The sequence below is a fragment of the Echeneis naucrates genome, chromosome 8 (assembly GCF_900963305.1).
Source record: "Echeneis naucrates chromosome 8, fEcheNa1.1, whole genome shotgun sequence".
NCBI classification, from domain to species: domain Eukaryota; kingdom Metazoa; phylum Chordata; class Actinopteri; order Carangiformes; family Echeneidae; genus Echeneis; species Echeneis naucrates.
The window spans coordinates 1,957,456-1,975,351 of NC_042518.1; the positions used below are offsets into that span (position 1 = coordinate 1,957,456).

The window sequence follows — 17,896 nt, forward strand, 5'->3', positions numbered from 1 at the left end:
GAGCTCATGTTAAATCAGCTTTAGCTGTAACCTTTATAAGTCAAGAAACAGGTTGTTTCAGATTCTGTGGAGAATAAACCTAAGTTTGGTTTATCTCCTTTCCATTTTTAGGCTCAGCTCTGCCACCGTAGGCTTTAAGACATAAATAATCCTTATAGCTTAGTGTTGTTGTTCTCATTTGTAGGTTTTTTTTTTTTTTTTTGGTTGTTGTGAGTGGCTGTACTGTGGCTACATCTGCAGCTGCAGGCCTGCTGAGGGGCTGCCATCCTCCATAACCAGATTTCTCATCTCTTTGGGGTGGAAAAGTAAGAACAAACAAGAGAGGAGAGACATCACTGCCTCTTCCTCTCTTCCCCCCAGCAAAACAAGCCTTTCCTAATTTTTTCTCTTGTTTTGGTCCTCACCCAAACGCAACCATAAGGTTCCTACCGCATCCTCCGCCTCCTTCTTCCCTCTCCTTCCGCTCGAGTATATCCCGTTTTTTCGGTTTGGTTTGGTCCCGAAAATTTTCAAATATTTACTTCCTGTACATCAAGAGGAAAGGGGGTCCCCCTTTCATGGAATGTGGAAACATGGGTCTTTTCGACCGCGGAGTCCAGATGCTGCTGACCACGGTGGGAGCCTTCGCGGCCTTCAGTCTCATGACCATCGCGGTCGGCACGGACTACTGGCTGTACTCCCGCGGTGTCTGCAAGACAAAGTCCATGAGCGAGAATGAGACCAGCAAGAAGAATGAGGAAGTGATGACCCACTCGGGCCTGTGGAGGACATGCTGCTTGGAAGGTAAGAGGGAAATCTGTCTCTCTGCAGCTGTGATGTTCAGAAAAGTAACTCACATTTTATGGCTGAATTTCAAGCCCTCTGCCCTTTGACCTGCTGTGTCGGTGGAAGTGTAAAGATGCTCCTTGATGCTTCTGTTCCCACACATGAAATGTACAACACTGGAAGACAAGAATTGGAAAGGAGACCAGAGCAGCCACAAGCATTGAAAGCTCAGCCAACCTAGGTGCATATTTCCAGAAACCCACCGTTTTTGATTTTGGCATGATTGCCAGGGGTTTCCGATTCAACTGTAGTGTTGCAAGATTTTACTTTTACCTTCTTTCTTCATCATTAAGGGCAGAAAAGATCAGCCATCCTAATTCACATAAAGAAATTCTTGTTTATTGCTCCAACTTTCTCTAATAGACCGAAAGGAAAAGTCCTAACTCTTACACTTTTCTGACACTCTTTTCTTTTTCTTGTAAAAAGCCCAATAGTTTTACTTTTCCATGTCTCCACTTGAAAGAATCTGAGAAGGAAACATCACCTTCCGTGTTTAAATGGCACACACCGGTAGACACTGAGAACTAAAACTTTCCTTTAAATCTAGGCTGATATCATTCACATTCGGTTTTGAGCTCCTGCAGAGAGGGTGAAGTGGTTTCTGGTTGCAGCCGGAAGCTGTTCCTCCCACACCTCTCTGGAACAGTTGCTCAGACATCAGAGTTTAATTAATGAAATAAATACATATTCTCAAGCTGTAGTTAGGGTAGGATCTTCATCATATATCAGCCTGATAAATTGGCAAACCGATACTTTGGTCTAACCCTAATTAAAGAAAACTGCAGGGGATTTTCCCTCTACAGGGGAGCTAACACTGTGCCAGCAGCTTGGACAGGATATTTATTTGAATAATGCAGACCCCAAAGTGAAGACATGGCTCTCTCTCTGACCAGACCAGATAAAGTCAGTGATGTCAGAACAGTTTGTCATGTAACTTTTGACATGTCTGGGCTCGGTACCTGCACAAGTGCATGCAGGTTTCAAGACGACCTCCAGAGTCATTCCTGTCAAACGGAGATGGTGTGTTTCCCATCATGCCCCAGTGGAGGCATTGGGTGCTGACTTGAAGAGAGGCACTGTAACCTTGTGAGGGCACAGAGCGTTACAAATCTGCTCATCTTCTTAGCTGTGAGCTCCTGAAAGGCCACAGTATCTGACTTCATGCTCCTCTGCCTCCTGTGATAAGCAGCCAGACTCTGCACCTTCTGTTCAAAGCTTAATAACTGGTTTGAAGTATCAGGTTCAATTTAAGGAAGCCATAATCTTTATTTTTACAACTACAGACGATCTTCCATGGGAAGCAGCCACAATGTGGACTTTCTGAGGTACACACACTTTATGGCCATTTGTGTTCCTTGACCACTCAGGAGTCATGACAATGTTGTTACATGATTAGTCATTGGTCCAACCACACCCATTTTTGAACGTTCAACCAGACAAGCTCGGTGACTGTTTGGAGCACTATTTGAAACTGTCAGTTAAAAGACTAGTTTCTGAAAATAGTGGAACATTTAGCAGCTCGAGAACCAGATATTTCCCTCCGGAACTGGTGGAGACCAAAACACTGGAAACATGCGTATTTCCAAATGAACGATTACGTGTTTTTGTAGCTGTCTGCTACACACAAGGTGATGATATGTCAGTTTTATGTGTACAGCTTCTCTTCACTGGTGTTGGAAACAGTTATTGCAGGTTAAAGTTTGGGTCAGTTCACAGTTTAATGTCAGAGGACATTTGTTCAACACGGCCTGTCGCTGGTAACTGGTCTCTTTTGGCAAAGCCTGATGTTTGTTGGAGGACAGTTTCTACCTTTGAGTAGGACCTGGTGTCACACCTCAATACTTTATGATTACTGTGCCGTGTCCTTGTCGATATCTGTCCAGCACCCAGAGTTGGCTCTGAATACTTGGTCGAGCTCTGACTCTTGTTTACCGATTCTTTGATCACTTCTTTGATGTATTCAGGCAAAGATCTTGAACGCCTCTTTTGTGTTTAAACACTGATGTCTGGCTCAATTTTCGCTGTGACTCAGCAGGCAGAGTAGGTTGTCTATCAAAAAGCAAGGTCGGTGGTTTGATCCCTGACTCCTCCTGTCCGCATGTTTAAGTGTACTTTGAGCAAGACACTGAACCAAGAAATGCTCTTGATGGCGATGCAACTGCCAAGCAAATTGCCAAGTTTTTTTTCCAAGTATAATGTAATCTAAAGCAGAAAGGCTGATGAAAATATGTTCAAAACTCAGCTGGCCTTGGTGGAGTGAAAGGCTAACTCATGTGCTTTGGATCAAAGAGCCACATAAACACAGGTCATTAAACACACCATGAAATGAGAGAAAAAGTGGGAGTGGCGTACAGGGAAAAATGGGTTTAAGCATTAACACTGAAATTCATATCTCCTATTTGCACTGTTTTTTTTTTTTTTTAGCCCCACTTCAGATCACTCATCACAGCATCTACACCTTAGCTGTTCCTGAGAAGCTGCTCAGGTGTTAACAGCAGAAATGTGTGGTTACTACAGATATGAGTGTGTTTGAAATGAGCGTAGTAAACCATCCCGGGATAGGTAAGAAGAGATACCTCTGAATGCTGACACAGTGCTCTGGTGTATATAAACCCTCCCTACAATAATTACATTAATGCACATAGGATTAATCACAGCTGGAGTGTAATGGTGGCAGTGAGCAGCCTTTACCCCTGCCGGCCCATTATTTAATTGGCAAACAAAACAGTGGAGAGTCAAGATGGGATCAAAACATAACACTCTGCTTTCTTTGAATCTGATTTCCGTGCGTGTGTGTGTATGTGTGTGTGTGTGTGTGTTGCTTTGTATCAGAACAATAAGCCTCTTCCTTTGAATGCAGGATCAAAATGGCAGGAAATCAACTCAGATTTGTCATTTCTGATTCATGAATGATCCTCAGCCCAGTGAAGGCAAGGGAGCGTAGAAAGGGGGCCACAGCATTTACTTACAGGGTCAGGCTAATTTAAATTCAAATTCAAATGACTTCCTGTTCACCAAATTGGGTCTTTTAAAGCAAGTACATTTAATTATAGGTAGTTTGCACATTTCAGACCAAAAATTGGAAGGGGGGGAGAAAAAAATGTGCAGAGCGGATGCAGCTGGGGAGAGGCGGCGATAAGCTGCTTGCTGCAAACCCAACCTTGTCTCAGTACAGTCAGGAGTGAGATCTAGTTTAACATTTCCGATGCTAATTGGGCTTCAGTTTGCAGCTCAGCTCAATTAATGCAAAGGGCCAAGATGCCCCCCCCTTCAGTTAAATGAATGCTTACTGGTGATCTGTCCTGTTCGCAGCACTGTTTGGCAGCAAAGGCCCACACATCCTGCTCACAGAGTGGACACAGGTGGGATGGTTTGTGTTTGTATAACCAGCTACAGGAAAGAAGAGCCTGTGAAAAGCCTAAAACAGGGATGTTCGCTCCGGGTGTTTCAGCACCTCGACCTCTGCCTCCAGAATAAGGAAGCTGTTGTGTATCTTTATCAATCAGTGATGATTATTTTAATCATGGTTGTCTTCTGATACAGGAGTCATTTGTTCTGGTTCTAGCAAGATTAGATAATTTTTATTCAGGAGACTTTTACCAGGAACGAGCATTTAGTATCTTTTTAACCAAATACTGGTTGCGTCATCTGTAGCATCGCAATAAAACTGCAGATTTTGTTGATAAACAAAAATTAAATTAAATTAGTAAATATAATCAATTATCTAGTATTATATTATCAATCAATTATAATAGTTTCCAATTTGGAAATCCTTTTTTGGCAATAACAGATAGGGCTGGACATTTTCAGTACTTGGTTTTGCATTTGCTGGTAAGGAAGTGCACAGTTCTCCCATAAAGTCCTGAAACTGTATTAAAAATTCAGTGACTGTGTCACCACAAACACAGATGTGGCTGCAGACGATGATTCGGCTGATGAGACATGAACATTGCACACCAAACATCTTGCATTTTGCTGATGAAGTGGCCCCCCGAGGCCACCGCTCCCCAGTCCTATATGGGACGTCTGTAAAAGACACCACTGCTGCTGCACCACACTCTCAACCAGGTGTACCTTGCTGTGTTTTCTACTAATCTGAGGCATTCGTCTTCATTACAGCGCCGCCCTCAGCCTCCGCTGTGGTTATAGGATGAGAGGCTCAGAGTCAGGGAGGATGTGTGGGAAAGAAATGAAGGACGGCCACCATGCTGTCTTTTTATTACCTCTTATATGAAGCAATTTGTTGGTTTAGGTTCTTCTGTGCTTTAAAATCACTAACACCACAACTACAACAACTACAATAAATGCAGTGTAGCTTCCTGCATTTCTCCAATGCAAATTATATTTTTGCTCAAATGAAGGGCTTTCAGTTTCGTAAATATTCTGCTGTTTACTCATTTTGGCCATACATATCTGAGAACTGAAGCATCCGAAAGCTGGAATGTCTCCAAACAGCCCGTTTTGTCTGACACAAAGTGCATTGTCTCAGAAAAATAAGCATACATTATTTTCTGTAGAGTGGCTATTGCTTTAACACGAGAATCATTTAAATGACATTTTCATGATCAAACTAATCGCTGGACTTTTCCTACTCTTTCCTCCATGTTACAGTAATTGTACAGTCCCAGTCTTCTCCTGTATGAAGATAATGCTGCACTTGCTTTCATTTATAGATATAAATGAAAGGATTAAAGGAAGCAAGATGAGGGATGAACTTGAATAATCCCCTAAACAATTAAATCTTCAAGGATTGCCTTAACGCAGCCTGAAAGGTAAAACTCGGGTCAACCAAACCTTTACTAACTTCCTTCTTCTTTTTGGTGCGTTCGAACACCCAACAGAGATTATTTAGGAACATGTACTTTCTTTTTTTAACTGAAACATTTACCACTGCAGTGTGGCCTCCCACAGCTCTTGTCAATCACCACAGATCACAGTTCACGCGTTCTGCCTCATGATTTTATGTTCAAGCACGTGGGAGTATCAATGTAGTGTACATTCAGGCAACTGAAAACACACGTGGGAGTATGTTGTGCGTGGGTATGTGTGCGCACATATGTAGTTGTGTGTGCTTTAACATGTGAATGGTGATGTTTATGAGTGTGCTCTCTCTGTAGCTGAGAGACAGGATGAGATAAAAGCAGATAGCGGAGCACAGCGGCAGAGAAGAGCAGGATTAGTCTCATAGTCCAATCAGATAAGGATTACCAAACTGGAGTATGCCCACCCAGGCTAATGTCCCGGCTCTAAAGTGGCATTACGCCGCATTATGATGCCGATCCACTGCACATCCAGCTGCATGGGCCAGATTACAGTTTGACGAGTTGAGAGCAGTGTGTATGGAAAGTTTATTTGGGAAGCCACTTGTTGAAGCTGAATCTGGGCCTTCTCTCCTGTATCAGTGGGGTGTCACTACTCTGGGCTGTTTCGACCCTTCATCTGATAACAGCCTGTGTAAAGTGATTGAGCTCTATTGCAGTACACTGTCACTCTGCCCTGCAGCCGGCGATGGATGGGATTCATTTTGCCCCGGCTTGCCTTTCACTGGAGCTCCGCTGAGAGTGCAGACAGTCACTGCCGAACGCCCCTGTTTTATTGTTCTCCACTTTGCCCTCTCTATTGCCCACAAAGGCCAAATTACAGGCCAGACATTACCGGATTAGGCTGAGGCCAGCGATGGTCTAGGAACAGTGCAGGACTGTGGCCTTGGGTTGTGTTGATGTAGCTGTAAGACTGCTATTTGTTGTAATGCTTCATTTACAGCAAACACGCTCAGCTACCAGGATATCAGTGTAGAGTTTATTGATTGTGTTTGAGTGTAGCCTCAGGTCTGTTATGTAGGTTTAATAGCAGCGCTGCTATGGTAAAGCACATTAAACTGGGCAAACGTTGCACATTTTGTATTAATCTTGTATGTTGTGTTACTACACTTTGTAATCGGCCTCCCTGTGTGGCCAGAACCTGTGACATTAATGCTCACGTTGTCCAAATCAATCAACCAGCCGCAGTTTGAAGCTCACACTGAACTCACAGAACCTGCTATCAGTTTTGCCCAGTGACAATACCAATAAAGTTTATTCAGACACAACAACCGTGCCTTCAAACTGTTGGCAAAATTAGAGAAAGGCTGCAGGATGTTCAAGTGGTTGCTTTTTCCCTTATGAGGGAAAAAGTATAGAAAAACTTATTGGTTTGTACATCTAACGCTTAACAACAGGAAGAAATGAGCGGATACAGAGAAAATAATAATCTTGCAGCTACATACACTGCAGCTTCTCATCTTCTAATCTGAATGATGTTAAAAAAAATTACATGTCACACTTTAAGACAAAATACTGTTGATATTGCATCACCAGAAAAAAATTAACAAACACCCAAAAGCATTAATCATCACAATAAGTTTTGGACATATTGAAGCAGGATCTGTTCCCCTCAAATAAAAAAAAAATATTATGAGTTACATCCAACTTGAGAGGACAACGGAGATTTAAAGTACACACTTGGAGAAAGACCCCCCTCCCCCCACCACCACCAACCCTAGTATATTAATAGTCCTGTCTTGGTAGCAGCGTTCAGCCGACCTGCCGGAGCCTCTGAGATGAGATGGACAGTAGACGGGTGTGATGGCACGGTAATTGGTTTTAACATATGATTAATGGCTCAGGCGGCTTTGATCGATGGGAGAGGTGCTGTAAACTTCGGTGGCACGTCCCATAAATGCTGTCACTCGCTCTGCATTGAGGGCCCCCTCCCCACGGTCAACATAATCCAGAGAGAAAGCGCTGTGGCTATAAATTCGAAAAATAAAATTAAAGAACAAGCATTAAACATGGGACATGCATCAAAGAGGAGCAGTGTCTCAGTTATTACATAATAATTGGCCCCTCTGACCTTTGACACATCGTCATCATCACAGCCAGCAGGACTGCATGTATCTGTGTTTGTGGCTTTGGCTGTTTGTTATTTTTAGCTGCAGTTGGTCCTGTTGGGTGGGGTCTATCTTTATCCGACATGACCAGAGAACAAATCAATACAAAACATGCCCTGGACTAGTCTTTGTGTAAGCATACTGTGTGGCACCACAACTCACCACAGCATGATACTGCAGGCGCAGCCCTCTTACTGATCACTTTTTTTTAATACATAAATATAAAATTACCCAAAAATAAGTGTGCACTAGAGTTGGCTTAATTTGTGGTTTGGAGGGGGGGGGGCTTGTTTTTTTTTTTTTTTTTTTTTTTTTAAGATTTTTCTGGAGTAATAAGACACACTTAATTTCATTTATATATGACAATGACAATAATTCTTGATAATGTTTAATAGAAAACACAATGGGCAGATTTAAATATAGGTTCCTTAGGGCCCAGAAACACACCAGATAAAGCTTTTCAAACCTCTGCAGTGTTCAGGGGTCAGAGGTCAAAAGCAGATTTGGTGAGAAACGTGTTGGTATCCAGCCCAAACAGAACCTACAACCTTTTGTTCGTGACTATTGTTTGTCAAACAAACGTTGTCCACTTGAAAATGTAAAGTTTCCCCGTTAAAGCGGCTTGAATAACCACTCAATTTTCAGTGAGACTGCACTCTGATTACATAGAATTGATCCTCTTACAACGAAAGTGTAATTACCAGCAGGCCAATCTCTGACTCCATCGCAGCAGAGCTCCTTTCCGTTCCACTTCACTGGCTGTATCCTTAAGCTGTGGAAACATCCCAAAGAGACTCTGTAGTAAATGATAATTAACTGCAGATACAATCCATTCATTTTAAGGAGGTGCGATTCTCTCTTTGCGCCCCCCCCCCCCCACTGCAATTGCACAGAAAAAAAGTACAGCAATCTGCCTTTTGATTAATTGGTGGTGTCCGTGGTGCAGTTCATTTGCAATCTATTACACCGTATTTGCTTTGTGTCAGAACGCAGCCCAAACACACTGCATCATTTCAGAGCTGGGAGAAGGGACGGGGCAGAGTCAGTGTGTTTTTGGTGCCTTTGCCCCAGCTGGGGAGAATACGACTGCCTGGTTACTATCATGCTAATAATGAAACAATAACTGTAATGACCGTGGTATAGATTTCTGCTTTAACCCTGATCCATTGTCCCAGAGCTCAGCCCCGTGGCCTCCAGTGCTCGTCTTGTTTAAAGCGTCATTTCACCCAAAAATAGCATAAACAATTTTGCTAACTTTGCTTTGTGCTGTTTCGATCAGAACATGTCAGCTCTATGGGGGCGGGCAGAATTTTAGAAACTGAATGTAACGTGTGAAGGTCACTCATTACAGCCTCACTGCTGAATCGTATAGTTTAATTAATACCTCCTTCACACTGTCAACAAAAACTGATCATCAGCATCATAAATGGTGACTGTCAATTGTTTTGGATTGCATGAGATTCTACACTTACATTTAATAAAGTGGATACTGAGTGTATTTTTTTCACTGCAACAGTCTGGCTGGAAACTTAATTCAATTTCATTGCTTCATAACTTTTAGTAGAATCACATCAGAGCTGAATCAGTTCATTGGCAGCTATTTTGATAATGTTTGTGCCAATGTATTACATCGCTGTAAATGTAATATCTTGTGGTTTGTAGCTGTTGGTCAAACACAACGAGCACTATGAAGATGTTACTGTGAACTCTGGGAAATTACAGATTATTACGTATTATCAACCTGTGTCTTAGTTACTGCTCTCAATAATTCTTAATTATTCCAAGTGGTGCTGTCTTAATCAGTTCATGGTTTTTCCTATAAAATGTCCCAAAATGTTTTTTGTGTCCAAATAACCATGAAAAACTACAAATATATTTCAGTTTATTGTCAGGTATGACACAGCATCAGATTCTGAAATTTAAAGGGGCTAATCAGCAAATATCTGGCGTTTTTGCTTCAAAAAGTTTGATATGGTAAACAGCCCCTCAGATTTTCATTTAATTACCTGCTATTATTTTAACAGGTCCAAGTGATTTTTTTTATGTGTCAGTGTTGTTGACATATCTTCATGTGTAGTTCAGACACAGTAACTGTTGCAATGATGCAGTTAATCGAGCTAAACAGATAAATGCATATGAAGTGATAGATGTGGACAAAAATGTTCTGGCCTCTTTTCATGTAGTTGGAGAACCGCTGACAGCTCTGCCACAGCGATGAGGCCAAAAAACTCTCCAGATTGAGTGTCAGGCTCGGGGTGTAGAGGGCTGGAGGTTCCTGTAGCTGGACTGTGGGCCACCGCCCAGGGTTGGTTGGAGGACAGAGGAGGACGGCTGGAGGTAACGCCAGCAGAGCAGTGTCAGAGTATGACAGATGGAGCAGTGAGCACAGGGCAAACAGAGAGGGCAAGGAGGAAGGAAGAGATCGCTTCATGTATATCTACAGTGATTTTATAGAGCCAGGCTGAGAGGACGGAGGTGATCGGCTCCAGATGGCCCAGGATGGTAAAGGTGCGCGTCTGTTTTTGAAAGGCCTATATGAAGCTTCGTGGTGTAGATATCAAATGTCTTTGGCATCTGACACTCAATCTGATTGATTCATTTTCTGAGCAACAAGGCAAAGAAACTCTAGACGCTTGTAATTTCAGACAGACAGCTGATCCAATGAGACTGATTTATTTTTTACACAGTTTAGGAGTCTGCACCACAGACTACATGTCAGAGACAGTAACAGGTCCTTACTTGTAGCGTCAATGTTTAGCTCTTTTTTTCTAAAAAGTCATGACGTATGCAGAATTTCCCATAAACCAAAAATAACAAAATCAGCACACGGTAACTTTGGGCCAGAGCCATTGTTTGAGACAAATAAAAGCAAGTAAAACATAAATAAATATACACTACAAAGAAACATAACATCAGAGCACCAATTGGAAGCCACAGATGATATTCTTAACCAAAGTTTTGTGATCCGTCCGAATAATAAAGTGTACAGTAAACATATGGCATATCCTTTGGCGACCATATTGATAGCGAAGACCCGGCGGCATTGAACTGGCCTACGTGTCTGCCTGTCTGTCTCTGAGGACATCAGAGCTGCCTATCAGTGTGACGCCACTCAGATGGCCATGTTTACTGCACTCCAGAGTGAGTATTTACTGCAGTCGACAGGACTGGCAGACCCCACTGTCACAGCAAATGGTGCTGTTGGGAAAACAAACAGTTGTAATGAGACCGTATCTGTCCAATGAGGCTGCTGAGAACTGCTTCAATCCAAAACGCAAGAGCAGCAGAAGAAGAGAATGAGGTGGAAGGTTGATGTGCAGCAGCGATGGGTTCATAGTCTGAGAGCGGCCTGACATTTTAGTTTGTTTTTCATCGTGGTGGGAAGTTTTTTTGTTTTGCTTTTGTGTAGTTTTTTTTTTTTTTTTTACAGCTGTCTGTAAAATTCATTTTCATTTGAGCAAATGCTGAATGTGACCCATGTAATTGATTTAGATGCTGTTTGTTCTATCACTCACATGTCTCACTGGAGCAGCTTGATGGAGTGAGCTGGGTCCTTTAACTGAAGGTTGATGATTTAATAGGCTTCCTACAGGAAATGATGTAAACCTGGTGTCTGGGAAAGACTGACACTCGATTATTCATGTCTGTGGCGGTACATACTGTGACTCAAACGCTTAGACAAAGCACGGGCCAAACCTGCTGACGATGCTGCTGATTTTTGCTGGGATAAAAAGACATTGCCACGCTAATCGGCAGATCTGAGTGAATCAGGGAATTTGTCAAAATGAAGTTGCTGCCGTTATCGTGGCTCCATCCTGATGTAGGCAAAGATAAGGTGTTGTTAAGTCCACTAAGGAGGATGATGTAATTTTCAGTCGACTATGCTTCTTCTTTCCTCCCCGTCTCTTCGTCTCAGTGTGTGTCTCTGTTTTGTGAGTATGTGTGTGTTGTGTGTGCAGGCATGCATGTGACCGCTCACCTTTGTTTCTGTATTTCTGCGAGCAGTAAGAAACAGGATGAATTTTTAATGATGAGCAGTGTGGCTTCCCCTTTGCTCTCTCAGATCGCTTTCCAGGACAGGGAGTCTCTCATGATCACAGCAGCATGCACACAGGCGGGGAAAAGTCACACAAACACACAGATATACAACAAACGCATTTTCACCTGGAGATGACGGCAGATGTCATGACGATGTGAGCTGCACATGATTATTTTATTTATTTTTTTTTTCTTCTGAGTGGACATGAGTGAGTATGACACTGGTGCTGCTGTGACATTTTTTCAAGCCTTACAGTTGTGTGTCTGTAATCAGCCTCTTATTTTGTGTGTGTGTGTGTGTTTTTTTATGTGTCATGCTGTTACATCACCACAGTGAGGGCCTGCGCTGTGCCGGTCTTTAGGATGACTGCATGAACAAGTTGTGAAAATGAATCTTTTATTTACCCACAGTGTTCCTCATACCGCTCGCTCCAGGGCAGCTCGGCCACAAAGTCAGGACACATCACAGTAGTATTGAAGGCAGCGCGCCCAAAAATAAGTTGAATATAACGGCCGAGACTGAGGCTCACTTCGCAAACCACACGTCTGCATCGATCACTGAACAAAATCTAATTATTTTTTGCCCTCAGTGGCGCCACGCCAGTTTGAGTCAAGTGGTGAGAATTAGCAGCACAGTTTCATTAAATCTAGTGGAATGAGCTCAGACTGCGAAATGCTGTGTGCATGGCGTGTTCATATGGATGTTAAGGTGAAATGAAAAGCAGGAATTTATTGTGTGTTATTTCTTTCAAAAATGCTGATAAATTGATACTATTTAGTGCCACATTCTGCTGCCAGATTTTCATTATAAAAACAGACCAGCACGGTGGAGCCTTCACAGTCCTTCTGAAGGATTAGGAAAGTCACCTCCAGCAAAAGCAATAAGCCTGAACTGATATGTTTCTAAACAGGGAAAACAACATGTGATCTTTTCTTGTTGTCACTGTTAATAATAGTCGTAATAGACGTAATCTCATCTAAAAAAATGTGAGAAATCACTTTTACACTTAAGGTTATTCTTTTCCTTTTATTTATTTATTTATTTATTGCATTTTCATGTAATTTTCATGTCTGAAGTCCTGTCCGTGTGAGATCAAGCTAATCTCCAGATTCAGGCCAGAAGTCTCAGTCATGATGACTGCAGCATCTGACCCGCACACAACTTTCCTCCGGACCTGTCGTCTGTTTGTTGGCGTTTTCAGGTTTAATGTTTGTGTTTTAAAAATACATTTAAAAAATTTCATTCTCTTGAGCTGTTCAGCAGGTCGTCATCTTCCTCAGATTGTCCCCTCCATGTCAGTGGTGTCACTGGGATGTTAATCGGCTCTTTTCATGGACGGCTCAGTTTCATCACCCCTCACTGCTGCTGTAAATGTGCCCTTGAAAGGTCACATGACAAAATGGGCATTTGATGATCACTGTGTGTGTTTCATTTCCCTCATTAACTGTATGCAGTCAGACAAAGCACAGTGTGTGAGTGTGTGTGAGTCTCAAACAAATGTAGGTCACCCTGTTCTCCAAACGTCATCTGTTCAAGATGTGTTTGGAGTACGCAGAGACAGGCTCGTCAGTGCAAAACGCTAACCACATAGAGGCTTAATTAAAATGATTATTCAATAGAATTAAGTGCTGATCACATGGCCTGTCATCTCCTTTAACCCCCCCACCACCCTCCTTTTTTCCAGAGGACATAATATTAAATTTCCTTGGCTGCTGCCGCTGCACAGGGATTTAACTGAAAGCCGAAGGGAGGAGGAACCAAAAGAGGCAGTGAAGAATTGGAGGGGAGAAAACTGTGCGAGACGACGTTTGTCTTCTATCAGACCGCGGGGGGAGGATGAAGAGGGAAGTGGGGGTGGGTGGGGGGAGAGGGATGGCCATGCACACATGGACCCATACATATCCAGCAGCATTTACATAGAATTACTGAAACAGGGAAGTGGATGAACGCATGCCACATCCATCAAGCCATCCTGGGTGCCCACCCTCATCGCCTCTCCCTAAACTCCCCCCATTTTCATGTTTTGATTTTTCCCCTCCCTTCCTCCTCCCAGCATGCCACGCTGCTCGCCGCTGCAGCAGGGCAAGAGATGACATGTGGACACTCAGTGAATTGCCAATTGCCACAGAGAGAGGGAGAGAGAAGGGGAGAGAGAGACTGAGGGGAGGTGGTTTGACGCATCCAGACTGCAACCATTGGCTTTTTTTCTCCTACATTAAAGATTAGGAAAAAAAGAACTGCAGAGAAGCACTACACTGAATACTGGATGTACCCCCCCCCACCACCCAACCCCCACCCTCTTTCTCCTTTCTCCAAGTATCTCCGCCCTCACCCCTTTGCTTCTCTGACCCTCTCTCACGCTACCTCACCTTCTCCCTCCCTCCCTCGCTCACATACTTTGAGCTCAAGAGGAGAAATCAATAGTCACAAATTAATCATTCTGCCCTGGGCAGTCAAAGGGAGGAGGTGAGGATGGGGGGGGGGTGTTAGGAAGGTGGGGGTGGGGGTTTAGAGGGCTACAGAAAGGTATCAAGAGTGATTGCTTGAGCCTTTTTTATTTTAGGGCCACAAACACCCTCTAGGTGTGTTGAAACTAAAGCAGCAAAACCGCGGACTGGGGTTTTGGTCATGGCGGGGGCGGAGGGGGGCATTAAATGGATGACAAGGAACCCCAACTGCAGGAGCGCCACAGCTGTGAAAGATTTCTTTTGGAAACGTGATTTGAATTGTGACTTTCCCCATGTGGTTCTGTGGTCCTGACTTGATGCTGCATTTCCAGTCCGGTCCAGATCTACCTGCTGACGCTAAACACGAGCCAGCTGCTGTTACCTGCATACTTACACACCTTACCTGTCTGATCTGGTGTGTGTGGGTGTGGCTCGGTCTGTCTGTCTGTTCAGTCAGTCTGTATTGGGACAGATGTGAAATCGGACTGGGCTAGGCTTAACTGAGTCCAAGCACATCAACCACTTAATTTACCCTGATTTGAAAAGCTAAACTACTATTATATCAGATTATAAAGTCACTATGACAGATATTGTCCTATTAGTGTATCAAGTAATAATGCCAAGAAAAACGAGAAGCTTACAAAAATTGCTGCTCACAGTCAAGTCAGATCCAACAAAGTGAAAATGCAAAACAAAGAGGAGACACTGAATTTAACATAAAAGAAAACAAAATCCCAGAGCTGCATTCGTCCCGATCATTATGAGTTTTAAGTGTTTACACAGCAACAAACTCTCTGTTGTGTGCTCAGTTTGTCCTTGTTTAATATTATATTGTTATTTATTGTGATTCAGTCTGTAAACCTTTTACACACTCTTTTAATATTTACTGATCACAGTTTCAGAGCCCCTGTATCTTAATGAAGACGATTCTTGTCCCAACACATGAAGTTTAGACTAAAAGAGGACTTAACAGCTGGAGTTACTGTGCTAATATTTCCCAATGAGCTGAGTTTTTAATTCCACCAACAATCTGCGAAGTTCTTTCCTTTCCGTTATCCTTTTCTCTCCCTGCCTGATAACAATTTTCTTTGCAAAATGATGATTAAGAATGCGTCTTTGTTCATTTAAGGTTCGCTTGTGACGAGTGAGATTTCTATAACGGAATAATACATATTTTCACTTTTGTGACTGCATTTTTTCAGATTTTGTTTTACTCATGAATCAGCACAGTTTTAGGGTTTTATGCCTCTGCCCTTGAATAGCAGGCATGTTCAGGGTTAAAAAATAGAGTGCACCACAGGATGTCTGTTGAAGAAAGCATGTCCTTCTTATGACACAGCACTTGGTATATTGTAAAATTAAAGTTGAAACTTCATAAAGTAAAAGTGAATAAGTCTGCATTTTAGTGTTTGGATTTATTATACTGCCTCAGACAATTCAATTTGTAATCCTGGGCATGAAGCAGCTGTCTCGCAGTGCTGGAATTTGTCTCTCCTGCTGATGTGTGGTGTCGGGCTGAGCTACAGTATTGCACCTCAGAGAACTTACTGTAATTGGCAGAGATGGAAAAGGTGACTTTGACACTGTGAGCACGCATTTTCTGATTCCCAACTGTTATCTGTGCTTTTAAAATGGAGTTCGGCTCCGGTGGAAAAGGCTCAAATATCATTTGGATGAGTCCACAAAGTGAGCGTGCTGTTTGCTGTCGATGGAGGAACTCTAGGCTGCATGTTTTGATGATCAGACTCTTGGGCTTAAAAGAGGGGGGGGGGTTGCGATCACAAATATTTATCAGCCTGTCCGAAGCCATAGGAATAATGTGAATTTGAAAACTGAACTGAGTAATGTTTTCATTTGAGAGACTTACAGTCGTATCTAAGACTGCACAAGATTTGCAATGTGGGCATGAGAAATTGTGTTTACAGTAAACCAGCATTAGTCACAGGGTTATTACATCCCCAACCCCCACCCCACCCCACCAGCTGCCCGACCTCCTGCCATCATATTCATCACTACCTGAACATAACTGCATTTACCTCACTTCACCTTTATTGGAAATTGCTGCTGTGAGTTTGGCTTCCGTGTCGCTCCCTGCATTTGGTCCTTCTGCTAAGACTTTGTTATCTCTGCTCAATAACCTTATCTACCAAGCTGCTTGAGTGTTGCTGAGCTCTGCAGTTTTCAGGAGCAGGAGGACCCTGATGGAATTATTTAAATTGTGTGAAACCTCTGTTTAAATCCCTTTTTGACAAAAAGGTATGAAGTGCCTTCGGAGGAGCTGAATGTCTCTGACCTGAGCATGTCTCACTCAGGCCTCATATTGCTGTTATAGCACTGTTTCTGCACGGAGTGATATTAGGTTTGTCGCTTTTATTTAATTTTCGCAGTGTTTGTTCTGTGTAAAAGGCCATTATTTTACACTTACATGTTGTATCTGAAGTGTTGATCTATAAGAACATGTATTTGTGTTTTTTGAGTTGGGGGCTTGGAGGCGTGGCCTGAGCACAGTGACGCTTTGTTGTGACATCACGAGTCCTTACAGCTGGTTTTAGCGCTTCTTATGTGGGCCTTTCTCTGTGGACGGAGGGTTAGGGTTACACCTGATATAGACCTGATTTATAATCACAGAAGACATGAACGTCTGCATTTATAACATATGGGACCGTTACTGGGATGAATATGGAGCCGTTAAAGGGACCACTGAGTAAATCTCATCGTTAGTTAAAAGAAGAGTGTATATATAAGAGAACCATTTATTGTAAGAAATGGTTCATTGGTGAAATAGTCTGGAAACAGTGACAGAAAATTAGTCAAACAGAAAGGACTGAATTCACATCCTCTTTTATATTAGTGGTGTTAAGCTACAACATTTGGTTTAAGTTAGATTCAAAAGAATACATTTATCAATAAATTTAAATTAGTACAATAAAGTTATCTGGTACAGCTTTGGAGCCTTATTTGATCAAAACAGAGCTTTGGAGCAGCATGTTTATTAAATTAGTTTGATATTTAGAGGTTATTTGAATAAAGGTTTGGTTCATAAATCCTGCTGATAATAAAGCTGTAAGGTCACGGTTTGAAGAACTAAAAATAAAGACAAAAACAAAGAAAAAAGGAAACACCTCACATGATTCAAGTGTACAGAAAGTGAGTTAAAAATCTCCAAAGCTAAACCTGAAGCTCACATTAAAAAAAAGGAAAGAAAGGGAGTGTGTTCCCCTTCTGCCTGTTTTCACTCCACTCAAAATGACAAGTACTTTATTTGCCTGAGGAAAGGCCTCTATGTTTCTCGCACACTGTCCACACAGACACGGTGATGGTGGTGGGAGTGATCCTTTACCAGACACTTTTTGAGAAGAAGAGGAAAAGGGGATGGGGCTAATTTACTGAGAGTGCTGGGAGGTGAGGGATCAGGCCGAAGCAAAGAGAGCAGGGACACAAGGAAAACATCACAGGTTCTTTGTTATGAATGAATCAGACTGAGAGGGAATTTGGAAATGATCTCCTCAACACCGCCACCATCCAAACTGCTGCTCTCCGGTTAATATGGCTGCAGCACTCACTCTCGTTTATTTTCATTTAAGCTGCCAATTTAGGCAGTCAATTATTTGTTCCATTGGTTGATTATTTAGTCAATAAAATGTCAGAATAGTGAAA

The 17,896-nt window shown here is 42.5% G+C and overlaps 1 protein-coding gene across 1 annotated transcript in view; it reads left to right on the forward strand.

Moving 5' to 3' along the window:
* The first annotated feature begins 557 nt into the window (after window positions 1-557).
* The window catches only part of cacng2a (calcium channel, voltage-dependent, gamma subunit 2a), a 46,735-nt gene continuing 29,396 nt past the window's right edge, over window positions 558-17,896 (forward strand). The window contains exon 1 of the mRNA XM_029508878.1: window positions 558-783. Coding sequence (XP_029364738.1) covers window positions 558-783 — 226 coding nt within the window. The remainder of the gene's footprint in view (window positions 784-17,896) is intronic.